The 25,644-nt window shown below is 48.0% G+C and overlaps 11 protein-coding genes across 11 annotated transcripts; 7 read left to right on the top strand and 4 right to left on the bottom strand.

The window, feature by feature from the left end:
* Positions 1-2,810: 2,810 nt before the first annotated feature.
* Positions 2,811-4,043, bottom strand: LDX57_008734 (NADP-dependent oxidoreductase; the record flags this gene model as incomplete). The annotated part of the gene is made up of 4 exons (XM_046090455.1): positions 2,811-3,289; positions 3,350-3,481; positions 3,532-3,818; positions 3,868-4,043. The coding sequence occupies 4 exons, from the start codon at positions 4,041-4,043 to the stop codon at positions 2,811-2,813; spliced, it is 1,074 nt and encodes a 357-aa protein (XP_045946430.1).
* Positions 4,044-6,121: 2,078 nt separating this feature from the next.
* LDX57_008733 (serine hydrolase domain-containing protein) lies at positions 6,122-7,068 on the top strand (the record flags this gene model as incomplete). The annotated part of the gene is made up of 2 exons (XM_046090454.1): positions 6,122-6,527; positions 6,602-7,068. 2 exons carry the CDS (start codon positions 6,122-6,124, stop codon positions 7,066-7,068), a joined length of 873 nt encoding a protein of 290 aa, XP_045946429.1.
* A 154-nt stretch (positions 7,069-7,222) lies between these two features.
* On the top strand, positions 7,223-7,625 carry LDX57_008732 (uncharacterized protein; the record flags this gene model as incomplete). Its single annotated transcript, XM_046090453.1, has 2 exons — positions 7,223-7,496; positions 7,555-7,625. 2 exons carry the CDS (start codon positions 7,223-7,225, stop codon positions 7,623-7,625), a joined length of 345 nt encoding a protein of 114 aa, XP_045946428.1.
* Positions 7,626-8,135: 510 nt separating this feature from the next.
* Positions 8,136-9,128, bottom strand: LDX57_008731 (aminotransferase class IV; the record flags this gene model as incomplete). Its single annotated transcript, XM_046090452.1, has 1 exon — positions 8,136-9,128. The coding sequence occupies one exon, from the start codon at positions 9,126-9,128 to the stop codon at positions 8,136-8,138; it is 993 nt and encodes a 330-aa protein (XP_045946427.1).
* A 666-nt stretch (positions 9,129-9,794) lies between these two features.
* DAO1_2 (FAD-dependent oxidoreductase) lies at positions 9,795-11,112 on the top strand (the record flags this gene model as incomplete). Its single annotated transcript, XM_046090451.1, has 5 exons — positions 9,795-9,823; positions 9,879-10,016; positions 10,082-10,185; positions 10,245-10,348; positions 10,402-11,112. 5 exons carry the CDS (start codon positions 9,795-9,797, stop codon positions 11,110-11,112), a joined length of 1,086 nt encoding a protein of 361 aa, XP_045946426.1.
* A 1,124-nt stretch (positions 11,113-12,236) lies between these two features.
* LDX57_008729 (uncharacterized protein) lies at positions 12,237-14,238 on the top strand (the record flags this gene model as incomplete). Its single annotated transcript, XM_046090450.1, has 8 exons — positions 12,237-12,391; positions 12,452-12,611; positions 12,668-12,890; positions 12,951-13,239; positions 13,319-13,503; positions 13,557-13,615; positions 13,670-14,025; positions 14,115-14,238. The coding sequence occupies 8 exons, from the start codon at positions 12,237-12,239 to the stop codon at positions 14,236-14,238; spliced, it is 1,551 nt and encodes a 516-aa protein (XP_045946425.1).
* Positions 14,239-17,083: 2,845 nt separating this feature from the next.
* Positions 17,084-17,503, top strand: LDX57_008728 (uncharacterized protein; the record flags this gene model as incomplete). Its single annotated transcript, XM_046090449.1, has 1 exon — positions 17,084-17,503. One exon carries the CDS (start codon positions 17,084-17,086, stop codon positions 17,501-17,503), a length of 420 nt encoding a protein of 139 aa, XP_045946424.1.
* A 413-nt stretch (positions 17,504-17,916) lies between these two features.
* On the bottom strand, positions 17,917-18,897 carry LDX57_008727 (SDR family NAD(P)-dependent oxidoreductase; the record flags this gene model as incomplete). Its single annotated transcript, XM_046090448.1, has 4 exons — positions 17,917-18,101; positions 18,170-18,468; positions 18,532-18,771; positions 18,833-18,897. The coding sequence occupies 4 exons, from the start codon at positions 18,895-18,897 to the stop codon at positions 17,917-17,919; spliced, it is 789 nt and encodes a 262-aa protein (XP_045946423.1).
* Positions 18,898-19,794: 897 nt separating this feature from the next.
* Positions 19,795-20,638, bottom strand: LDX57_008726 (alpha/beta hydrolase; the record flags this gene model as incomplete). Its single annotated transcript, XM_046090447.1, has 4 exons — positions 19,795-19,863; positions 19,910-20,031; positions 20,089-20,341; positions 20,399-20,638. The coding sequence occupies 4 exons, from the start codon at positions 20,636-20,638 to the stop codon at positions 19,795-19,797; spliced, it is 684 nt and encodes a 227-aa protein (XP_045946422.1).
* A 664-nt stretch (positions 20,639-21,302) lies between these two features.
* Positions 21,303-23,034, top strand: LDX57_008725 (flavin monoamine oxidase family protein; the record flags this gene model as incomplete). Its single annotated transcript, XM_046090446.1, has 5 exons — positions 21,303-21,489; positions 21,544-21,612; positions 21,674-21,820; positions 21,879-22,732; positions 22,786-23,034. 5 exons carry the CDS (start codon positions 21,303-21,305, stop codon positions 23,032-23,034), a joined length of 1,506 nt encoding a protein of 501 aa, XP_045946421.1.
* Positions 23,035-23,667: 633 nt separating this feature from the next.
* Positions 23,668-24,511, top strand: LDX57_008724 (sugar O-acetyltransferase; the record flags this gene model as incomplete). The annotated part of the gene is made up of 3 exons (XM_046090445.1): positions 23,668-23,768; positions 23,831-24,067; positions 24,148-24,511. The coding sequence occupies 3 exons, from the start codon at positions 23,668-23,670 to the stop codon at positions 24,509-24,511; spliced, it is 702 nt and encodes a 233-aa protein (XP_045946420.1).
* Positions 24,512-25,644: the final 1,133 nt, after the last annotated feature.

Below are 25,644 nucleotides of genomic sequence, written 5' to 3'. Positions count from 1 at the left end.
TATTTGTATCCATCTCGGAATCATCCCCTTGGTCAGAAGTTGGTCTGACTTCTTGAATATGTCTGTTCGATAATTATTTACTATATGCTCACTATATAATCCCTCTATACTCATATTCCAAGGGCTACAAAGTCAATAGTCACACAACCAGAAACAATATGTCCTACATGCTAGGATAAAATACTGGAAATGGTGCAGGACAAATTACCCCATTGTCAAGGACAAGACTCCCCCGATATGTTTCCATCACGTATCGCTTCTACATACCCCTTTCCGGAAGGCAATGAATGCTCAGGGTGCATTAGGAACAAGCCCCGTAGCTATGCGCTTGATCTGGTCACGGAAATATCGCTTTGTTATATCAGCACCCACGCATCAATCACCGGACTAATGTGAACTTACTGTCTCTGCACCTCCACCTAACATCCTCATTTTGAGAAGTCTTCGCAAGAAAGGGACCTGGACCTTAGAGAACATTACCCGGGCTTGTTGATCAGTGTATATATCGTCTATCATGAGTCGCGGAAAATCGGGGTTCAGAACTGCTGGACGACCGATGCCCACGAGATCGCAGGCGCCGCTGTCCAACGCGGCCTCGATTCCTTTCCGGGTTCGAAAGCCTCCCGTTAGGAGGAGAATCAGGCCTGGAAAGTGCTTTCTGGCCTGTGTTGCGAAGTCTAGAAAGAAGGCTTCGCGGGATTCGGCCATTGGGCTTGTACTGGTGCTGGTTTCGTCGTGGAGGCCGCGGCCCATCATCTAATTTCCATGTTAGCTGTTGTATTGGATATTATTGCAATAAATGAAATTGTTCGTATACGTGCCTTTGGGTCTTCATATGATCCGCCAGATATCTCAAGAAAGTCGACACCGGCTTCTGCAAATAGACGAATCTGGGCCATTGTGTCTTCGAATTCTGACGTGTTTAGATCAGCGGAGTTGAGCTTGATCCCGACGCAAAAGGTTGCAGGGACAGCATTCCGAATCTGCTGGATGATTTCGAGAACAACACGTGCTCGGCGTTCTGCGCTACCACCGTATTCATCTTGACGGATGTTCGTCTGCTCGAGTAAAACCGGGTATTAGGGAAATCGTTATTGCCTCTAGTGCAGTTATTAAGGTTGAAGTTACTTACTCGGGGCGAGAGAAATTGCGCTATATCCCCAATTCAGTCAGGTGAGTTTAAAGTCAAGAGATGAAGGCTTACACAAAAGGTATCCATGCGCCGCGTGGATCTCAATGCCAGAAAACCCGCACCGCGCCAAAATGCAAGCACATGTGACAAACTGGGCGATCACACGATCAATATCAGAACGCGACATTGGTCTCGGGACACCGAAAACAAGATCCCTGAAAATAATCGCAGCCCAACCACTTCCTACGTCAAGGGGGATTTCGCTCGGAGCGATCGTTCTTTCGAAAAGGGCTCGTTGACCGGCTTTTCTTGGCGATTGGCGGCCAGGATGGCATATTTGCGCGATTGCAGCCGTGCCGTGTTTTTTGACAGACATCTGCGTATCGTCTCCATGCATCCATTGAATCATGGTCGTTTTCTTGAAACTCGCTCGTGGCTAGATCGCTGTAGCCTCCTAGGTGACGAACATCGACCTGGATGTTTCCTTTTCATGGTGTTGAATTTTAGCCGAATTATTGGAGCATCATTGGATCGTACCTGTGAGAAGAGCGCCCCATCCGCCGTTTGACCACTTGTCGTAGACTCGAGATATCTTTGGGCCGGGTAAATGCCTTCCTTCTGCTAGTCCTTCGGCCATGGCAGCCTAGGCACAGTTATTAGATACTATAGAACTGCGGAGAGTGGTCATCTTGCCGCACCTTCACTAAGCGATTGGGCAGGACCAAGCCACATGGTAGCTTGAGGGGTTCTTTGATAGCTGTCCTCATCTTTCAACAATTGTATTTTGTCAGTCCCTGTTTTGTTGTTTTCCTGTCGTATACAGGTCAACATTTGGGGAATATAGTCGCTGTTCATGCTGATTTCTTAGACCTTGGCCTTACAAATCATACGGTGAACGCATGCAACCGGGAAAGTGGAAACCTAGGATCTACTGCCGAGGCATTCGTCGGTCTCGATTACCAATATTTCCGGTTGTACTAAGTCCATCTGCTAGATGGCTCCGGCATCACTGTTTTCGGTGATGGACAGCTGCAGGAGATGCTAAAATGTGCCAAGGACATGATACACACCGAAATATAGATTCGATAAACACCACGCTCTATATAGTCAAATGATGTGAGAAAGTGGTATATCACACAGTGCCAATTCTATTTCACTCTTTGTCCCTATCCAAAATATCATGAGCATGTAGGAAATATGAAACTTATGCATTCATAACTTCGAAGTCCCACTCTTGAGTGCGGATCGACCCAAGCTTGTTATGGGCATCGGACCAACAATCCATCCGCCAGATAATCGAAGACGCAATAGTGGGACCTAAATTACATGATTAGCTGAACAACCATTTTTCCCATGTTGCAATTTTTTCAGATGGCAGCTTATGTTCGGTCTGTTCACTTTTAGAGTTAACGATATCTGAAAATATGACCTTAGTTATGCAATGGCAATAGATCGTCAGGAGCACACATCGTCGACCTATATTACCTGAAGAAGAGCGTAAATTTGCAACTTCGTGGTCTCATACACGGGATCAAGAAGGTTTCATTTTAGTACGTGAATTCAGTTTGTGAAATGCAATTAACTGGCGGCCGAAAGAGTCCCTGCAAATTCTACAAAATCATGGAACGCAGTAATAAGCAGGCCCGGTAGAACTTCCTAATCATACAGCGAAGCAATTTCAATCAAACACAATCACAGACTTTCCAACGCCACCTTTCCCATCGTATACCACTTGACAAGCATTCCGAACAGCGTTGATATCATTAAAACTTGCCTTGGTTCCGACAATCGTTTTCAACTTTCCGGCCTCCACCCATCCCCGAATTGAGTCCAGATCGATCGCATTCGGTTCTAAAAAGATAGATGCGTATTTGACCCCGTAACGGGATGCACGAGCTACCCGGATCCGATCCATGACGTTCAATCCAATCCGAATAGGGAACGGCACTGTTGCTTTGTCTTTCTTATCGGGCGACCGGCGCATAACGCTCGAGTTCTGGAGCACGTCTCCAGAGGTTAATATAGACACTGTAATGATGGCTCCTTTCGGTCGGACCAGTGACAGATACTCCATTGCGCTTCCCTGGGTGTCGAAGATAAAATCGACAGATCCTTTGGGAATGACTTCATTGGGATCAGACTTTTTGTAGTCGATGACTAAAACCGGTTGTGAGTCTTCTGTCAATATCCATCCAATTGGAGTTGGTGTCTGCTTACTCTCGTCCACAACTCCCTCTCCTAGGAGCTCTTTCACCATGGGAACCTTCTGGGTGGAAACCGTGGTGATCACCTTGCCGGCTTTGAAGATGTTCTTCGCGAGCTGGCATGCGAAAATACCGGTGCCGCCAACTGTGTGAAGATAAGTCACTGGCCTGGGATGACCAAACAGGGAGACTTACGACCAGCAGGTATGAAAACGGTTTTACCTGCGAGGCCGCCTTCGTAGCCTCGCAGTGCCTGGAGGGATGTCATGGCCGCCAACGGAATTGAAGCGGCGTCTTCCATGGACAGACTCTGCGGCTTCAATGCGACAAAGTCTTCAGTCGATCGGGCAAGCTCACTCCATGACCCGCGGTGGCATTCCGGTAATCGCACAAAGACCTCATCTCCGGCCTTGAATCGTGCCACTTGGGATCCAGTATTGACAACAGTGCCAGCGCAATCGTAGCCGATCTTGTACGGAAAGCTTTGTGAGAGTTAGATTGGGGAAGCAATTTAGAAACAGGTATCCTTACCTATCTTTGAGAACTATTTTAGTTGCTCCGGAAGCTTTCTTAACGTCAATCGGGTTGATACTCGCGGCATGAACCTTGATCAAGATGTCGGTAGGGTTCTCCACGACCAGCGAGGGGACATCGCCCAGCTGATATTGGTCCGGCGTAGTATGTTCTGAAATGTAGACAGAACGCATCTTGGCTGGTGTCATGGGAGGGAATTACACGAATCCAACCGTGATGACAAGGAATGTCGATTAAATCAGACGAAGTTGGCAGTTAATCAGCCGAACGTGCCGAAAGCTTATTCGACTCGGAGCTTCAATCTGCCCGACGGAACTGGAGGACATGGAGGACATGTCAAATCCCGTCTGTTTCCGACTCCACTTGGACTTTTGCCCGGCTGGACCCTTTTCTTAGTCATGTCGATCGCAGGCAAATCGGAGGGATCCTTGCCCGGCTTTTGGCTATGTTTTGCTCACTAATATTGTTCATAGCATGGCGGTTTCGACGCCAACATACAGCTTGTTCCATGCCATGTGCGCCTACAGCTGGTTGTTCCTTGCTTCTCCTACAGTCCCCTGAAAAATGATCTTTGAAGGCATCACTTGGACAGCGTCCACTGGTGGGTTACGATCGTGAAATCGGGGTCAATTTCATTCTATCAAAATCATACATAAACAGGTAGCCAAAAATTAGTGTGGCCGCGGGAGATAACTAAAGCGATTATAATGGTGTAGTTATAGCCTTGTATTGCTGACAGGTTCACCTATTTCGCATCATCAATCACAATAAAAAGCCCAGTAAATGGAACTATCACTGTACTCTATAAATTTGGAGTCTATAACCAAAACGAACTTCTCAATACAAAAAGTGGTTTGCAGTTATTGATCATACAAGTTTTCCCTTCTTTCTTCCTTTTGTTTAATTTACATGGGAGTGAATGAGACGGCATGGTGAAAAACTGCTGCAAAGGCCAAGGGGGATTGAGAAAAAAGAATGTCACCTCATCCTAATTTTTGCTGTAATTCTTGATTAAATGTCATGCGATAATGCTTGCTAGGATAATGTTGAAAGAGACTACAACGTATGCTCCCCGGCAGAATGTGAGGTGGCATATTGACCAAGTTTGGGCAAGTTGTGCTGTGTGTAGGCATAGGATGACTAACGCCGTTGACTGTCGAAGTGTCTAAGGGAAATTGGGTTCAGTATCAGAGGGAGCCTGCTAGTTTTCGATAGTCGTTCACCATCCACGTCCTTGAACTCTTGTATATGTATGGGCAGCAAACCCCACATCCCAATTTGGAAGTCTTATTTAATGGGTATAGGTAGATGGGGTACTTGATGAGCCAGAGGTAAATTGGTAATTCGTAGTTGGATGGACATGGAACTGATTTGCCTGCATCGAAGACTCCATACATGAAGTCGCTTCGTGGAATCAAATATAATCGGGTACATTGCTGATAAAGATATAGATGACACCAGATCTCGGGCAAGGCGCCAATATCGCTATTGAAAGTGCCGTATCGTTGTCAAACTGAATAACCCCAATGCAGGAATCTGCCGAAAAAAAATGCAAGTCTCTCTTGTGGACATAGGCTGTCACCTATCACTCTAGGCATTCTTTTTTACTTACCCCGAACACATTACAAGCACGGAGGTCCATATAAGTGATATTACTATAAGAAAGATGAGAGGTTACCCTCATTAACTACCATCCAATTTACCGTGAGCAGTGCCAGCGATACACACGAATACGGTCATATTGAGTAGTCAAGGCTGAATTGTTCTTCGCCTGGATTTACCAAAAACTCTTATAATTCCTCAAAAGCGACATAGACCAGCTGACCAGATCACGTAGAAAACTGACAGTAGACTCTTGTCGTTTATTCGATATTCTTCAACTAAAACTGACGAGTTATTTGTCATTTTCTTCAACCGTGGGAGGCAGGAGTGTGGCGGATCCACAGCAAAACAAATCTCGGTTGCCTATTCGGGAAATTCCACGGCGCCATTCTCGCGACGGCTGGTGGATTCAAATTCCCCACTCCCACTTCTGGAACAGGAATGCGCTAGACCCCGTTCTTTACGCACGGGAAATTAGCGCTGCTCTTTGCTAGAGAAAGCACATTGGCTCAGTTTGGGGCCACGAAGGGCTCTGTCGACGGCTTGGCTATAGATTACATTCGCATATCTGATCGAATTTGAGATACCCCAAACACATGTTACTCTAACAAACACTCGGGCCGCCGCAAGTGGACTACATTCGATCATCATGGCTACTCGGTTCTCCTCAGATACGGCTGTTGCAATGCAAAAAGTATTGGATCAGGCTACTTCTGGCGCATCTCCCAGTATCCCCGGACTGATTTATTGTTCCATTAACCGTGATGGTGATATGCTATTTCAACATGCATCCGGTCGCAGAGGACTAGATATCGATCAACCAATGTCCCTAGACACCGTTTTCTGGATGGCATCTTGCACAAAGCTGATCACCAGCATCGCCTGTATGCAGATGGTCGAACAGGGCAAGCTAGACCTAGATAGTGTTCAACAGCTCGAGTCCCTAGCCCCGGAGCTGAAGGCCGTCCAGGTGCTGGAACGGGATTCGGATGGTGGATTTCATTTAGTACCGAAGGAACGGGGAATCACGCTGCGAATGCTCTTGAATCATACTTGTATGTGTCTCGTTCCTCCTAACCTCTATTACTTCTCTTCCAAGATGGTCAATAGAAGGACTAATTCTATATAGCTGGGTTTGGATACGCATTCGAAGACCTGAAGCTCAACGACTGGTCTCGCCCGGTCGGCTTAGATGACTTTTCTGGACATGAAGCGGACGTGCTCCATCGACCACTTGTCAACCAGCCAGGAACTAAATTCCAGTATGGAGTCGGCATGGACTGGGCTGGGGTGCTCGTGGAACGCGTTACAGGAATTTCTCTTGAAGATTATTTCCAGCTATTCATTCTACGACCGATAGGCATTGCATCTATCACATTCTTCCCTTCGCCGAGTCTGATCGACAATCTGGCATATTTGCATCAAAGGGCAAAGGATGGCTCATTGAGTGTTACTGATCACCTCTATCGATATCCACTGCTGACACGTAAACCGGGAAATGAGAGAAATGCATTTTGCATGGGCGGTGCAGGGTGCTTTGGAAAGCCGGTTGAATTTTGTCGTGGGTTTCTCGTCCAATTATTTGCAAAATCATAACCTAAGTCATGTAGAACTTATAGCAGTACTGTTGAATGATGGAGCGCACCCTAAGACTGGGATCCATCTCCTAAAGCCAGAGACAGTAGCAGGTAAGACGAAGCCCATCTGCTCAATCTACAAGCAAAGACCTCTATATTGACCAACTAAAGAAATGTTTACGGACCAGATTCCCGACAAACCGCGATACTCCAACGAGTATACGCCATCCGCAAAACCGCTCCTCGCAAACCCGTGTCCTCTGGTTCCCTGTGCAGATGATTTGACGGAGGGCTGGGGACTGTCGTTCTCGCTAAGCTACCAGAAAAGCATCACCGGCAGAGCTGCAGGGTCTGGCTCCTGGGAAGGTCTCGCCAATTTGTTCTGGTTCGCTGACAGGAAGAATGGAGTTGGCGGAATCATTGCCTCGCAGATTCTTCCATATGGAGGTGAGTTCATGTTCGTTCAATTCGAACAAGACGAGGTTCGCTAAGGTTGTACGAATAGACCTAAAGGTTCTTGATACGAATGACACCGTCGAGAAAATGATGTACGATGAACTCTTGCGCATTTCATAAGCCGCATTCAATCAGGGGCTGTGACGATGACAACCTGTTGAGTTCTCAGCTGCGATGGGCTTTCGAATCTTGTATCTACCTACCTTCAATTAACAGTACGCTGTATTGGTCAGTCTTCGATTTTCCTCGAGTACGAACATTGAGCGACTCCAATGCTCAGATTAGGATCGAGAAACACTCTTATAGCCATCTAAAACAATCGTAGTATATGGAAACGAGGTCGGCATCGTTGAGGGGTGTGAATCTGCGGGTGATTCTGAATTGAATCCCCCTCGACGACTGTTTGAGATTACTAGCAAGTTCATCGAGGCAGACTACCTAAAACGTAACGCATAAAAAGATGCAAGCAAAACTGTGAAACTATTCATATGCTCATTTTCGCTCTAATGAATATTATATAGCCGTGTTTGATGGCTGTTAGCTTTGGGGTGGGATTGCTTTTTGAAACGCGAAATTTCGATTCATATCATAAACTTCGGTAAATTCATCATTTATAAAACTTGGAAATAGTTACAGCTTTCCAGCTGAACCCACCCCATTCCTCTGCGCTCCATCATAGTCAATCTGGAAGCTAAAATTGTCGTCGTAGTGGATCTTCCAGTATCCATCCCAAATCGCCTTGGTTATCGGTCCCACTGACCCCCCGTTAACCGGCTTTCCATCCAGCGAGGTAATAGGCATGATTCCTCCAGCGGTAGTCGACATGAAGATCTCATCTGCCTGGTAGGCCAACTCCACAGGGACCGTCTCAACGCGAACCTCCAACCCAGAAGCGCGCGCCACATCAATTACGCTCTTCCGGGTGATTCCCTGCAGCACGCCGCGGTCAGGCGTATACAAGACACCATCCTTGACCAAGACAACGTTGAATCCCGAGCCTTCTGTCAAGTTGGCATCTCCGTCTGTCAGGAATGGGTACGTAGCACCCCGATCGGCTGCTTCGAAAAGCCCGCGCACAAGATCTCCCCATTGCAGGTTCTTCACAGTCGGGTCGATCGCGCCAGGAGGAACTCGGCGCACGGTGCGAGCAATAACAGCGCCCCCACCAACAGACTGGATCTCGGGTTCCATAACCCATACGTAAGGTTGCACGAACATGTACAGTCGGTTAACAATGTCTTTCGGATCGGTCCCTCTAACGCCCTTGAGTCCACGCGTGACGATCAACTCGACAAACGCATCGCGGATGCCACTCTTCGCGACCATCTCGACAAGAATCCGCTTCACTTCTTCGCGCGGAAGCGGCGCCTTCAAGCGTAGTTTGCCACAGCTGACCTCTAGTCGAGTAAGATGGTCATCTAGGCGGAAGAAGCGCCCATCCCAGACTGAGGGGACATCGTATGTTAAGTCGCTGTGCATGAAGCCTTGGTCGAGAAGGGGGATGCGGGCTTCGGCGAGAGGAACGTATTCGCCTTCGATCCATGCGATACCTTTGGCATATGGGTTGGTGCTGGCATGGAGGACGGACTGCCTGGCATTGTAGCCGGCGAAGACACTTTGCATGGTGGCCATTCTGTGGTATAGATTGAGGGTATGCGTTGAGGAGTTGGTTGATGAAGGAAACTAGGATTTTGGAGTCATTGGGCTTGGTTCCAGGATGATAGATACATGGACTTTAAGTATAGCAGGGAGATCGACATGCACGTAATGTCTTTCTGTCTTGCGCAGGCGAACTTCTTGGCGTTGAATACATCTTGGGGTCGCGGTCGATTTAGCCTCATCCGGAAATTCCAGAATAGGAAACCAGGATTTGGTGGCAAAACAAAAGTAGAAATAGTAAGTCGAACAACGAGAACCGTGAAATCTAAATGTGGGCTAGAATGAAGTACCTAATGTGGAATCTAGGATTTTGTTATGATTCTGCATGGACTTAAGTTGAATTCTTCTCCACATACGGTCATTGCCCAGATTCCCTTCCTTTTACGTCTAGAACAAAGGTACTCATTTTCCCGTCGTGTTCGCTAAGTGACACGCCCTGGAGTCCTAGTGCTTGGTGGTCTCATTGGAAACACCCGGTCCCGTATCATATGATTCGTTCCTTGGTCTCTATCGCTGTGAGGATTCAGTAGCCCTGCAGAATATAAAACCACGGGAGCAAAGTAGTGGAAAGTGGTGAGAATTGCTGAGAGTCACGCCCAATTGTCTGACTGTCACGTCCAGATCAGCAATATGGCCGACAATAATATTGTGGTTATAGGGTATGTTGATCATAGTCCTTGCCAGGATGCCTTGTTTCATTGCTAACTCCTACAGCGCGGGTGTTGCCGGCCTAACTACAGCGCTACTTCTATCTCGTATTCCAGGGTATAAGATTGTGGTGATTGCCAAGCATATGCCTGGTGACTACGACATTGAGTATGCGTCACCTTGGGCTGGAGCAAATTATATGCCGTGCGTATACCTATTTTCACTCCTTGTAATATCAAACATCGGTACACATGACTAACTATGAACAGGGTTTCGATCCGAGGAACTCGTGCATCTGAATGGGATGGACAAACGTGGATTGCCCTTGAGGACTTAGCTAGGAACTACCCAGATGCGGGTGTTCATTTTCAAGGTAGTGTACATCTGATTGTTATCTTTCAAGAATCCATGGCTGAATGATGTTGCGATCAGAATGTCAGATCCATAGCCGCGCGAAGGATCAGGGCTCTGCAACTGCAAATTGGTTTGCGGAGCTTCTATCACCGAGCCCTTGGTTTAAGGACGTCGTACCAGATGTATGATACCGTCGGGAAACACTGGTCCTAGGTGTCACTGACTAGCTGAACAGTTCCGTACACTGCCGAAGGAAGACCTCCGACCAGGTTTCGATTCCGCGACGAGTTTCACATCTGTGTGTATCAATACTGCCATTTATCTTCCATGGCTAGTGTCGCAGTGTCTCAGGAATGGCGTGCAGTTCAAGCGTGCTGTCTTAGATCATATCCTAGACGCGACCGCTCCGTCAGTGATGCCTGCGAAGGTTGATCTGTTGGTGAATTGTACCGGATTGATGGCATCAAAGCTGGGCGGAGTGGAAGACAAAACTGTTGTTCCTGCGCGAGGACAGATCGTAGTGGTGCGCAATGACGCGGGCAAAATGATCGATGTCTCAGGAACCGATGACGGCGATGAAGAGGCATGTTACGTGATGACTCGTGCTGCCGGTGGTGGAACAATCCTCGGAGGCTCGTACCAGCTGGGTGACTGGAATCCTCAGGTTGATCCCAATCTGGCCGTGAGAATTATGAAGAGGGCCGTGCAAATGTGCCCTCAACTTACGGATGGAGAAGGTATTGAGAAACTCGACATCATTCAGCACGCAGTGGGCTTGCGGCCTGTTCGAACTGGAGGAACAAGGATCGAGAAAGAGAAGATCGGGGATACCTGGGTGGTTCATAACTACGGTGCTGGTGGAGCGGGATATCAATCTTCATACGGATGTGCTCAAGATGCCGTGAAGTTGGTGAGTGATGCGCTGGGTAGACGGGCTAGATTGTAGATATCCCACATGACTTAAAGAGTTTATTTTTGGAAATTGAGCTTTTGGTCATGGTCTTCTTCGTGCAAACCTTCGAAATATTTACAGCCCGCATTTAAGTAGACCTCCTAACAGGGCGACTAAATTAACTACCCCCGGCTTGTAGGTAATTTCAGAAGATTGCAGTCATGCCACACATCACGGCATATCATGAATTCTATTACAAGGAATATATAGAGGACATTGCTCGCAAGACTCCTTTCAATTCTGGATACAATCTCAGTCGGCTGTGCGTACGGGAAGCAGTTTATCTCACCACCCTTGCCACCCTTTGTCGGTTGCAGCTCCTTTTCGGATTGTCGGGCTTGTCACATCATATTATTCACATAAGCACCGAAATTTGAGATCTCTAGAAACTCCCCTGTTTCCAAAGTAAGTTGCAATGTGGAATTCCCCTCTGATCGAGTGACATATTCACCACGGATGGAACCACCATTCCCCGTTACGGGTATGTAATCAAGGGAGGGGGAGATAGGAACAAGATACCACAGCGAAACCTGCCTGATAAGTGCATTCCAGGGCGACCAGGTGTTACTTTTACCCTTATATAGCAAGTGAGTATCGTCATGGCCCAAAATACGAGGAACAGTAATGGGTACCCGGACCAACCAAGTCTTCAACATAGTGAAACAAAGGAAGTTTGTCGCTTTCCCCGCACTTCTCTTTCCCCGGGTATTCCAACTCTTATCATATTTCTTTTCCGATTTCCGGTAGAAGTGGCGTTCGTGATTGGCGACTTTGCGAATTGTGCAGCCTGTGAGCCACTTTCCAAATGGCTGCAAGGAGTAACTTTGTTCTGGGTGCCCTTGAATTCTAGAGTTTGCAGTATGGCGCATCCATCTGCCCGAGGAAACTGACAGACGAGAATGACCGGGTCACGTTGATCCTTGATTTTGTACTCCATCCGGGATGTCCTTGTTTTGATACGACATTTGCGGATGTATATATCTGGGTTCTTGTGACACGCCTGTCTCCTATCATCCCTACAACCTCTATCCCGCCTTGTTACGCCTTCCTTCTCAATCTAGTCTACCTCTTTTCTTTGCCACCCTTTCCAGCCCCCTTGATCATTGGACTTAATCAAGATGGGCTCGTCAGATCTGGATACCAAAGATTCCAAGTCCCTCGAACTGGGAAAGCATATTGAGAATATCGATGACACAGTTCTTCAAGCTCAAGGCCATGTGTCTGAGCTCGACAGATCATTCTCATGGATTGGTGCTATTGGCCTGGCTTACAGGTACGTGATGACCCCGCATCAGCCCTCCAAGAAACGATATTAACAGGGATTTTTATGTAGTATCGTCAATAGTTGGCTTACTTATGCATGTTCCTTTGGAATGGTGCTTACCTATGGTGGCGGACAGACTGCTGTATTTGGGGTGATGGTGGCAGCAGTCGTCCAGTGGATTGTTCTGTTGGGACTTGCTGAATTGTGTTCCGCCTTCCCATCTTCTGGTGTGAGTTTCACATGAATTTCACCCTTGAAGACTGTCATGCTTATGGTTTACTACAGGGAGAATATCATTTTACCTACATTGTCGCCCCTCAAAGGTCTCGGAATTTCGCCGGCTACACTGTTGGTGTTCTGAACATTGTGGCCTGGTGGGTGAACACCGCTTCGGGGACTATTTTCACGGCCATATCAGCTTTTGGGATTGTCAAGTTCTGGCACCCTGACTTTGATGGGACACAATGGCAGGTTTATCTCTGCTATATCCTAGTCATTTTCTTGACCTGTTCGTTTTCCATCCACATAGACCCCATGGGTCCTACGGTGTCTAACATTTTTCGACTAGTAATTCCTATCTTTACTATCCCTCAAAGAAAAATTGACCGCCTTACGAAGACAGCAATGTATCTGTCATTTATCGGTTTTTTCCTTGTTACGATCATCTCACTGGTCATGGGACGCGGCCACTACCGTGCTTCTAACATCACCGAGTATCGTGGGTCCAGTGGGTGGGGCCCTGGACCTGCTTGGCTGATGAGTATCGGAGTGGGAGAGTATTGTTTCGCTGGGATCAGCGCATGTACTCACATCGCTGAAGAGATGCCTCGACCAGGAAAAAAATTGCCTCAGGTGATGTGAGTGTTTTATCTATTTTCTTTTCTTTTTACTCCCGTGTCGATCATCATTCTAACCAACTACCGTGTCCACTTTCAGCAACATGACTGTTGTCATTGGAATCCTGACTGTAGTACCATGGGTCGTCGTCATGATGATCGTGATTCGAGATATGGAAGCTGTTCAGAAGGCGTTTCTACCCAGTCTGGAGGTCTTCTATCAGGCAACCGGAAATAAAGCGGTTGCAACCTTCATGCAGTCTTATCTGACACTACTTTACTACTGTAAGTATCTTTAGGCCCAATCAACCAATTATGCACCTACTAAATCTTTCCAGCCTGTGTTCCAAGCCAATGGATTACGTGCAGTCGAATCGCGTGGGCGTTCTCCCGAGATGTATTTCAACCCCTTCACAACCATAAACGTGAATCGGACATTAATTAAAAATAGAACGGGCTGCCCTTCTCCAACTACTGGAAGCACATTGACCCCGTTCGCAAAATTCCAGTCCGCACGACCCTTCTAGCTGCCGGATTCTGTGCCATCTATGGATTGTTGTATATCGCTTCGACGGCTGCTTTCAACTCCATTGTCAACACTGCGATCCTGATGCTCAATATCACATACACCGTTCCCCAGGCAATCCTTTTGACTTGCGGTCGCCACCGGCTAGCGAAGAGACCGTTCAATCTCGGTCCTGTGATGGGGTACGCTGTGAATGCTTTCTCGGTCGTTTGGTTGATCATCAGTGGGGTTATGTTTTGCTTCCCTGTGTCGTTGCCCACGACGGTGGGGAATATGAATTAGTGAGTCTCTCTTGGCCCTTTCCTTTGGTTTGTTTCGGTTATTATCTGATCATCCTTGCCGGTAACTGCGCTAATGCCAATCCAAATAGTAATGCGGTGGTCATCACGGGAATATTTGGATTGATTATGCTAATGTGGATTGAGAGAAGGAAAAAGTTCTCAGGACCAAGGATTGATTGGGAGGCTTTGAATGCAAGTAACGCTATGGAGTAATCCTGAATTTCTTTGATGAGGTTGATTCTGTTATCCCATACCACGTGGTCAGTCACGGGCACATTCCCGCCCTATCTCGACGTCTGTTCTTTGATGATTTTATGAATATTGGACCTGTGCTTCTACTTTCTTCCTACAATCAAGAAACTTTAAAGCCGGATTCACCCCTATAAACAGCTTGCTAGATCGTATTCACATAACTTTAATCGTCGGGAACTACCCGAACAAGAATTGCACTTTCGCCCCATTTCCCGCAGCCCTGGTCTTCTCATCTACCACTGCGCCCCACCATTTATTCCCTCCCCAAACATCTTCCAGTAGCGTCGGAACTGAATGAAACATGTTATATCTGCTCCTCTCACCCCACCACTGACAATACTCTCTAACTACTTGCTGCATTTCATCATCACTTGTCTCGCTACCTGCCAAGAAAACGGGTAGTAGCAGTTGTTTCTGGGTTTGCGAAGTCCGTCGACAACATCGTACGTGGTCCAGAGTTATTCGAAGCAGACGTGGGATAGCGGAAGGTCGACTATCTGGTGTCCGGTCCCATTTGAATATCCGCTCAATATATAGCAGCAGGGCGTGTCGCCAAGCTTCGATGCAATGATGTCGATCTTCCTGCGCGTGCATGTGTTCTTCGCACACTTCAGCACTATTTGTATTATTTCTTTCAGTAGGCGGATCGCTTGGCCCCGCTCTTGTGTCCACACCGGCTTTGTCTGTAGAAGTAGTAGGCGCTGATGGAGAAACGGAAATGGGAGACGAGAAAGAGGTTCCATTTTTAAGGTGCGCTTCAATTCGCATGACTGGCGCCAGGTCGAAAGTCAGCCATGTCATGCTGGATGCGATCTCACTTTGCTGCGCGAGCTGTGCTAGGTGGAATATGTGATCGACGAGCTCGCTGGGACAGCCGGTCAGATCGTAGAATGACCATTTATCTTGCTTTTCGGCTTCTTTGAGGCGCTCCAGGTAGGTTTCTGGGAAGACGGTGCCTTGTCGGGATACTAGAGCTAGAGTTGCGTCCCACCTGTTTCGGCCATGATATTAGTATCGTATACGTTTGTCATGCACGAGCTACTCATGACTACACTGAACGTTGGGACATACCAGACAACCATTGCAATCTGAGCCCTTATGCGCTGATTATTCAGGGCTGATACTCCGCCACAACCTTCGAGGATTGATAATACGCGAGTCAAGTGTGTGGTCCATTGTCCGGAAGCAGAGATTGTACACTGTCGTTGTAAACAGTCCCAATTAGCATTGAAAAGATATGCAAGTATGTCTCATGGGCAACCTACATCGAGAGTGAAGAGAACCAGGATAGGATCCAGCAATGTCAGACCCTCTCTCGTCAATTGGCCATTCCGAAGAGTATACTCCAATAGCTTCATGGCTTGAGTTCGATGCTCTCTTTCTTCCGATGACCAAGCCCCTGTGATCTGGCTCAGATGGCGACAACATAGGGCGAGAATAGCATGGAATAAAAGTCGTGACCCCTGTGGTAGAGGTTTGCGATAGCGAAATGGGTTCAAAGCGGTATCCGATGTCAGAGGTAGGATGCAGAATTCTGTGTCATCTAGACAGCACCATCATGTCAGAAGTGACCAATGCATATATATTGTTCGCTCTTACATAGTTGCAATAATGCGTCGTGTTGATTGCCAACTTGTCCAGTCCCTAATAGCCCTGAAGTTGGGTCTGCAACTGGTGCCCGAAATGTTGACACCACACCATCTGTGGGTAGATTATCTGCATTCAGGAACTGTAGGCCATCTTCAAATATATCTTCCAATATGGAGCCGCCCGTAGCATCACCAGGATGATCCATTATTGTCATGCCGTTCAAATCCGTTGTCGAGGCCTCCGCCTGAAGCAACGATTGTAGATAGTCCTGTTGCGCCACAGACAGCTCAGGAGTCCCCGTCCCAGGAACTAGCCCCGTGAAATCAAGCAATCTCCCCGGTGGTTCCAGTGCAGCGAGGTCAGTAGTAGGCCCTAGCCCCGTCTCGTCAATTACTTCTTCCCCTGTCGATGCCTCGGTCCTCGTTGCGTTAAAGATCTGCAAATACGTATCGTTCGGCACCTGGTCCACCACCCTTCGTCGCTTTCGCTCTCTTTTTCCTCCAAGCACGAATCGGAAAGGCCTTGACTGTCTCGACCTCGTAGCTGCCGCTTGTCTTGGGCCTGTGCTACCTTCATCCGCAATGCCAGTGGGGGGTCTGACGCATGACCCCTGTTCGGTCGAATCACCTCGGTAAGTCCGTCTCTCATCCCACGACAACGGAGTGGCGAAACCCCCGCATTTCCGACCCCGGTTCAGGCAGGTTGTGCACTGAGGGCGCTGCCTATCGCATTGGGCCCCGCTAGCGGCGCAAGTGTGACAGTCGGTGCGGGCGAATGCAAGAGAATTCGGTTTCCTTCTGGTTTGGGCAGTAGGATTCATGACTGGGGTGAGGGGGTGTGCATTACTACCTCCGGAAATATTCGTAGGGACGGGGCCTAAATAAGGAAGGGGATGGACACGGTTTCTTAACATGGGTATATATGATCCTTTGTCTAACACAAGGCATGGGTGTTGGACAGGGTTGTTCATGGCCAAGAAAGTGGGCCGCTGGCTTATTTACCGCATTTGGTAAGTGAGATTTTATTGCCAAGAGATCTACATCTACAGTCTTCTTCTTAGAGAGGATGGGATTACGGGGGGGCTAGCTTTCCCCTCCTTGTGGAGAGTTAGAATCCGGGGTGATAAGAGATAGGCCCATGGCAGCATGTGCAATTTAGACCTCGTAATCTCAAGCCAAACTGTTTCCCCTCCCTACATTCCACAACCCAACCAAGAATGTCCTCCATCACGTACCAAAACCTCCCCGGTCCCGTAGGCAACTGCCTCAAACCTCTCTATGCAACAACCGCCAAAGTCCCCGTCTCGCCTTCGACTTCTCTTATCTATACAACCGGCCATATTGGCCTCGATCTAGCGACGGGTAAATTGGTCTCGGAGACACCTGAGGCCGAGTTCGAGGCCATTTTCAAGTGTCTTGACGCAGCGCTCAAACACGCCGGTGCTGCCCAGGGCCTGGCGCAGAGTTATCGATTCACGAGCTACCTCGTTCATGCAGAGGACGAGAAGATCATGCAAGACGTATTTCAAAAGCTGGTGCCTGGGCATACGCCGACTTGGTGTACCGTTCTTGTTAAGGAGATCAATGTGAAGGGCATGCGAGCGGAGATTGCGGCTGAGGGTGCGGTTTTTGAGTAATTCTCAAGGCAGGTTATATTGATATTTTTTGGTTAGAAAAGCAATATGTAACTATCCATCTTTATTCAACATAGAATGATCCCGTGTTAAAACCTTTCGCCATCGTGCACACTATGTTATCCTCTTCAACCCCATAGGCTCGGTAGACCCTGCATAACAGATGTCCTTATGTGGGTATATTCACGAACAAGTAGGCTTTCATCCTCTATCAATACCATTTCTACTAAGCCCGAAATCTGACCGCATAGACCATGGCCTGATTGGTCCCAGATTGAATATCTTCCTAAAGCTCGTCCACATAACCAAATTTAATCGAAGGCGTGATAAAACATAAACTTGCATTCAGAGTCGCTATATCGTTTCAAATTCTCCTCATGGCTAAGTCCGATGGATATGACATACATAGTCCGGAATCAGTTGTAAAGTCCACCATTGGCAGACAGACAAGATCCGGTAGTCCACCTCGCGTCATCGCTACACAGGAATGCCACCAAAGGCGCGATGTCGTCAACCTCTCCCACTCGAGCAGCAGCAGGAGTAGATTCAATCAAGGGCTGCATGTCCTTCAAGAATTGCTCATCGCTCTGGAACCATTGATCTATAGCCTCTAGTTAGCTTCTCTATCCCCATACTTACACCAATAAGCTTTGATAAATGTCAACTCACCAGTGGCAATCGGTCCCGGGTTCACGCAGTTCACCGTAATTCCATGAGACTGGCCCAGTTCCTTCGCCCACACGCGCACCAGCGCCTCGTTGGCCGCCTTGGTGGCCGCGTACACAGTCTGACCCGCGACTCCGAGACGGGCGCCGGCGGATGAAATGAAGACAATACGTCCGCCTTTCGCGATGTGTGGGATAACGGCTTTGGTCAGGAAGATCGGGCCCTTAACGTTGCAGTCGAAGTGGGTGTCGTAGAATTCGGGTGTCGTATCAAGAAGATTGGCTTCGAGACCTTGGGCGGCACTATCATCTACATCAGTCTCTATTCATGAGGACCATGTACACTCCAGAATGAGAAATACTCACTTGTGAATCAAGATCTCAATCTTTCCGGTCGTGCTGATTGCCAAAGCAGCGTCAACTAGCGGCTGGATACCCTCCGGTTTGCTGACATCCGCTCGGCAGAGGATAGCTCTCGTTCCGATCTCATTGTTGATTTTATCAACCACGTCTTGTGCGCGCTGCGCGCTGCTTTCTGAAACGTAGTTGACGACGACATTGGCACCTCGCTTTGCTAGAAGGATCGCAAGGCCGGCTCCGAGTCCTCTTTGTATACGGGTCAGCTATCGCGCCACGCCATTGGACGATGGGAAGTGTATAGACGTACTTGGAGGATCCAGTGACAATGGCAGTCTTGCCCTTGAGAGAAACACCAGAGAAGTCCTGAGACATGATGTTGAAATTGTGTAATTGAGATGTTGGAACAAGATAGTTACGGATGTGAGATGTGATTGCAAGGTGCACACAACTGTGCGAAGAGGGACCTATTTGACTTCTTGTTATCACCGAAAAACATCAGACCCCGCATTATGTCATTAATTGCGATAGGTACAGTTTCTGCTATTCTCACCAGGAACGATGAGGAACCAGAATTGCTCGCCAAGGGAGTTGGAATTATCTCCTAATGGGGAAACCGAGAAAGTGGCGCTAGAGAAGAAGCTAACAAAGAATAGCTCCACCAAGTGGGACTCTTCTCAGGCGCCCGAGGTGAGGGAATTCTTGGGGTCATCATTTTCTTGGCTTTTGTGTTGTTGTGCGCGTTTGAGTCTTTTCGTTACACAAATTGTTGTTGAGTATTCTAAACTTCCTGGGTCACCCTATCCAGGAAAGACACATACGAAGTGGAGGGTTCGTCAGCTGGACTTGTCATATTACACTTCTAATAAACCTGACACAGGGATCTTCCCGTCCGATTTGCCAATTTGTTTCAATTCGGAAATTAAAGATGTGAATTACATGTTCCTAGCCACTCCCTTGAAATCATCGCCAGTCCATTCCTCAGCCATGGCATGTCCAACGTTGCCAGTGCATCGAATCCATGGTCTCCATCCTCCGTATGGAGAATTATCTGGGTGCCTGGCAAATTGTGTCGTACGAATTGCAAAAAGTTCCTCGATCCTTCCACCGGCACTGCAGAATCCTGTTCCCCGTGAAGAATGAACGTTGGCGGTAGTCGAAAGCCGGGGTCTCTTTTCAGTTCATCCTCGATTCGTAACATTGGAAACAAGTATCTTCTAGTTCCGAATACCTCCAGGAATCGTCCATTTTGGATGATCGAAAATGCCAGTTCTAGTCGATTGGGTGGATTTGCCGCTGTAATGCACGAGACTCGGTTTTGCCTCGTCGCAGCGATCGTTGCTAGGTGGTTGTCAATGATTGACTCTGCAACATTTGGAACTCCCACAATGGGTTTCGAAAAGGCTTTGGTGTAGAATGTCGATTCCAGATCAAGCATCGGATACGCGGCGATCAATGCACGGATCTGAGATGGGTATGAAATCGCGATCTGTGTGGCGAGATATCCTCCTGAGGGGTGTCATATCAGCGCAGGTACTTATAATCAGGATAAATGAGGGTGCTTACCAGCACTCTCTCCCACTAGGAGAATGGACTCAAGGTTCAGAGCGAGTCCCTGATACCCAGCGCTCTGCATCACTTGGTCGACTGAGCCGTCGTGAATCCAGCTCCATAGGTCGTGAATATCCTCCAATATCTGACTCCCTGTCACTTCCGGGAGTAGTCTGTAGTTTGGAGAGATGATAATTGCATCGTTTTGAAGCGCATAGTCAAGGATCCAGGTGTTGAACCAGGGAGCATACAAACTTGACCCTGTTACCTGGTACAAAGTTATAACTTCTCAACAAGATAATTTCACTTCAGCGTGATGACTTACCAGAAACCCTCCATGAATTCGTATAATCACAGGCCGCTGATCACAAGCGTTGTTGTCGCGAAATGTTCGCGGAATCAGAATATCCGTCGCGATTTGGCACAGACCATCCGGTGTTTTCTTGTATGGAGTATTAATTATATGGAACTTGGCATATTTTTCTTTGTCGTTCAAGGAGTCCAGCGCATTTAGCAGGTCGAAGAATGGAGGGCTTGGCATGTCGAAGAATGGAGGGCTTGGCATGTCGAAGATCTGATTATCACAATTCACGATATGTCGGTCTCGGACATGGTCATGTCAAAATATCGCTTCCAGCCTTTATCCGGCGTGTTCCCACCTACCTTTCAGTGGTTCTGTTAATCTGCTCCTCTATTTGCTATATCTGGTCGGTCTTCTCTCTGCTGAGACTGCCAGGGACAGGAAAAATCAACGGAACTATCAGTGGGCCAGCTCAGTAACTCCTTTGTCAAGGGGACCATAATCCATAACTTCCCGGTTACCTCCGTGGAAAGACGAGAAATGGAAGCTTACCCACCTATCTCTTTTTCCCAAATGCGGAAGGCGGGTTTAGTGGATGTAGCTATTGGACGATGTTATCCGATTTTCATTGTCTGAGATCCACCGCGTCCCACGGAAACCTTTTACTCTGTAGGGAGTAATAGCCGATGGCTACCGTCCAGACTCTACGGAGTACTCTAGTCTACTCTCAGCGGCACCATATGATTTCCAAGCTTTCGGTCATTGTCTTGGCGCAGAGATCTCAACGTTGTCACCCCTATATAATCATGAACTGTTCTGTATAGGGCTCAATCGGACATGACAGCCTAGTGGGTTCGGAACCCATATCATTGTTCTCGATCTATTTCCACTACCCAGCGCGGTCTCTTGAAACGAATCGCTATTCACAATGAAATTAACTAGTGACGGTTACACCTGGCGGAAAGAGACCGGCGTCAAGAAAGGTGACCTCCACTGCCGAGGTGTCGTTGAGCCGCGAGAGAAGTACACCGCGCCAGCTGGCCACATCTTCGATGCCATTGTTATTGGAGCTGGATACAGTGGCTTGAGGGCTGCGAGAGACTTGACGGACTATGGTGAATGAGAAAACCCGCTACGAGAGTATGTATCCGCAGCTAACTACGTAGCAGGCCTTTCTGTTCTCATGTTGGAAGCTCGAGATCGCGTCGGTGGACGAACATATACCGTGGAATCAGATGGTAGGAACGTACCTCTCTTTGCCTTGTATAGTTCACCACCCAAGCGGCTGACTCTCGCAAGGCTGTCTGTATGAAATGGGTGGAACATGGGTGACCCACCATATGGGATACCTGTTCCAAGAAATGACGCGATACAAACTCGATCGCGACCTCATTTTGACCCATCACAGAGAATACGAGAATGATTACTACACGATCAATGTTCCTGGTTTGTTTACTTTCGATAACGTTCATTTCCGTCTCATTAAGGCTTACCATGTAATCAGGAGCTACTCCTCGGAAGCTCACACACGAGGAAGCCGGCGAGATCACTGCTCGAGCATGGGACGTGTTCGTCAACATCGACGGACAACACTGTCGAACTATTTGCCCTTTACCCCATGCCCAGCTTGACAACATCATGGTGGATCGGAAAGAAGTGGAGCGCTACGACAAGATCTCTTGCAGGGATAGGTTCGAGGAGATCAAGCATCTCCTAACGGCAGAGGAAGCTGGGATCTTGAACGGATTAATACTGCATATCACAGGCGGAACTATGGAGAATTCGAGCCTATGGGATATGATCCGCTCCCATGCGCTCATGGCACATTCCTCAGTCAATTTCGGGCCAATCTGGACCACATTCAAGCTTCGACGGGGCCAGTCGGCTCTTGCTAAAGCGATGTTCCAGGAGAGTGTGGACAACGGGCTACAGTACTTTTTCCAGACTCCGGTCAAATCGATCATCGATCATGCCGGCTCGCATGTCCGCGTTGTGTCGCATTCCGGTAGAGACTTCCGCGCCCGTCGGATAGTCAGCACGATCCCTTTGAATGTGCTTCACTCAATTGAGTTTGATCCACCACTCTCTCCTACCCGCCAGGAGGCGATCTATGTCGGGCACGTTAACTTCATGACAAAGATCCACGCCGACGTGAAGGAAAAGGGCCTCACATCTTGGAACGGAATGAAGCTCTCCAACTTGCTCATGTTTGGCTACGGAGATGGAGTAACCCCTAACGGTGACGCACATATCGTGGGCTTCGGCAAGGATGAACGAGCCACCTTCGTCCCTGAAAGAGACCCAGAGAAAGCTGTTGACGCTTTCCAACAGCTTCACCCAATGGAAGTTAGGAGAATGGTAATTCTTTCCTTGACAATAATATAGCTGCGCGGTTGACTGACTCCTCACAGATATTCCATAACTGGAACACAGACCCCTGGTCGCAAGGCGGACCTGCTTGGTGGCAACCCCAGTTCATGTCCAAGTACCAAGACGAATTACAGAAGCCGCATGGTCATGTTTTCTTCGCATCTGCAGACTGGGCTCATGGCTGGCGAGCTGCTATTGACGGTGCCTTGGAGCAAGGCTCTCATGCGGCGTTACAAATCAAGAATGAGCTAAAGAGCGCTCGGGGAGGCAGCGTCAAGGCAAGGTTCTAGATTTGGGTCTTACGGTTGCCATCGTGTCATTCCGTCGTTCTCTTCGTTTGTTCTGTTTTCTATTGTTTTCACTTTTTCACTCTGAGCGACAATCCTGCGAAATCTCCTATTCCTGTCCATGTCTCATATCTCAGATGTGATTCAACGTGTTAGACATAATTCCGTGCACAAAGCTTTACGCGTCGCAACTCGCTCACTCTAGGAGCGAATTGTTCCATGCTAGCTAGCCGAAGTAAAACAAACACATAATTGGAGTATCCATAACCGTGTTGAGTGAGATCCGCCCGGAAATGGGTCTGTTGAAATTTCCGTGATTGGCAAGTGGGACTGTCCGGGGAAATGTCGGACAGTCTTGCACAGTGGGCCATCACCTTATTTAGGCCTAGTAAACATTCATCGTATACCACAGCAGGAAGGCTGTTTCTAGATTAAGCATTTGCCACTGGGTATCATGCGGTGAATGTTTTGTTAGGGACAATGTTCCTAGGGCTAGACATTGCCCGGTATATCATGCCCCATCGACAGGGGTAGACAATCTGTCTTTGATCTTATATTCCTGTGTCTCTCGCTCGTACTTTTTTGCATTGACTTCCGAGCATTGGCTAATTTCTCAGTATTCAACAACATAGCAAAATGGCCGCCAGCGAGAAACGTCCCGAAATCATCCAACTGTCCCGCGGCCTGAACGGTGCGCCGTTCTGCGAACAATATGACTGCATGATTTCCGGCATGATGTATGTTTGTCCCCGTTGTGGTCTCTCAACATTTACACTTACACGGCATGATCAATCTGCAGGTACAACCCCAACACACCCAAATTGGTTGAGGCCCGCCATCATTGCCGCGGCCTAACAGCCGACTACAACGACCTCGACACGAAGACCATCTCATACGACCAGGTCTTCGACAAGCGCCTCGAGCTGCTCCGCAAACTCGTTGGCAAGGTCGGAGACGGCACCTTCATCGAACCTCCTTTTAGACCTGATTACGGATGTAACATGATTATCGGCAGTAGCTGCTTTATTAACTGGGGGTTAGTCTTACCCTTGGAAACCCGTCCCACTGCGTCCTCTCCGTGCTCTTAATTATCCTATACTGACAAACACCCTTCAGCCTCACGGTTCTCGACACCAGCCTCGTCGTCCTCGGCGACCGCGTGCAAATCGGTACGAACGTGGGAATCTTCACCGCGGGCCACGACACCAGTGTTCTCTCGCGTCTGAAGTTCGTGGAATTCGGCCACCCGGTCTTCATTGAAGACGATTGCTGGATTGGTGGAAATGTAGTGATTCTCCCTGGCGTGCGGATTGGAAAGGGATCGACAATCGGAGCTGGCTCGATTGTGACGAAGGATATCCCTCCGTATTCGGTGGCGATCGGTGCCCCTTGCCGGGTGAGGAAGACGATTCAGTCGGTGGAAGAGGAGGAGAGGGATCCGAATAACCCGTATCGCGCGCTGGTGCGGGAAGATAGGTAATTGGATTCTTGTCTTTCTGTTTACTTGGGGAATGGCTCGGTTGAAACTAGTTTAGTGTTCGTGGTGTACAGCGGTTTGAAGATGTCAATAGTGTTTTGTACGGCAAGGGCTTCAAGTGTCCGAGATATAAATCCAAGATTTGAGGATTCTTGTTCGACAGATATCAACTGTGTATCAGTTTGCATACCTATATATAATGACCAAGACGAAATAATAAGGAATTGGCATTTTCAGTCTGCAAGAAGAGGTTAGGTATAAGAAAATGTAGTCTAGCTGATCATAACTAAAGGTGCACGGACCCGCGGCATACCCATTTTCGGTAAGCCGGCGCAAAGTCGCGTGCAACGCGTTCCAACGACAACAACCTGAAAACAACAACATCCCAGAAAGGATTGTCGCGAAAGATCAGGGGCCAAAATGGCACAAGGAGCAAACAGAGGTTACCGAAAGCAATGAAAATTCTAAGAGCAATTCCCAGACTGGTTTTTATCGCATGAGATGTTTATTAGGACCCAAGGGTCCGGAGCCCGTCTATCGCGGTTTTGGTAGAATTGTTCTGTGGAGAATCAAACTTTTGTAGTCATCAAAGAATTATACTTCTATCGTACTTGAGACCTCCTGATTCTATAATCTAATTTTGTTCAGCCTGGCTTATGATCTCCGTCTCGTCAAGGTTGTCTGTGTTTAGTGATATGTGGGTCGGGAGAGGTTATATATAGATGAACCTACTATTCCGCATGAACAGCTGGATGATCATGAAATAGGATCCTAGAATGAAGCAAATTAATTGTGCTCCATATTAATTGTATGATTAGCCTGCAGCAAATAGAACGAGCATCTCTAAGGGAGGCAGAAGTTGAACCGGTCGCATATATTTACTCCATGTCAACGCAGGTCATTCAATAAGCGCGAGATTCGTGACCACACCATAGCTATGTGAATGACCAATCTCATTCCAGAAAGCCTAGAACCATTGCTCCCTAGATAATTATTCCACATTGTAAACAATAAAATGTAAAGGGTGAGTCGAATTTTCTGGTACGAGTACGCAGGTACAGTAGAGCAAAGGGCGCCGAAAATCTATTCGGAGTGTTCTCTGTCGACCTATCGTGATAAATAAAGCGTCTGGTAAA

The sequence above is a fragment of the Aspergillus melleus genome (assembly GCF_016097325.1).
Source record: "Aspergillus melleus strain CBS 546.65 chromosome Unknown contig5, whole genome shotgun sequence".
In the NCBI taxonomy this organism is placed as follows: domain Eukaryota; kingdom Fungi; phylum Ascomycota; class Eurotiomycetes; order Eurotiales; family Aspergillaceae; genus Aspergillus; species Aspergillus melleus.
This window is presented reverse-complemented; position numbering and strand designations above follow the sequence as displayed.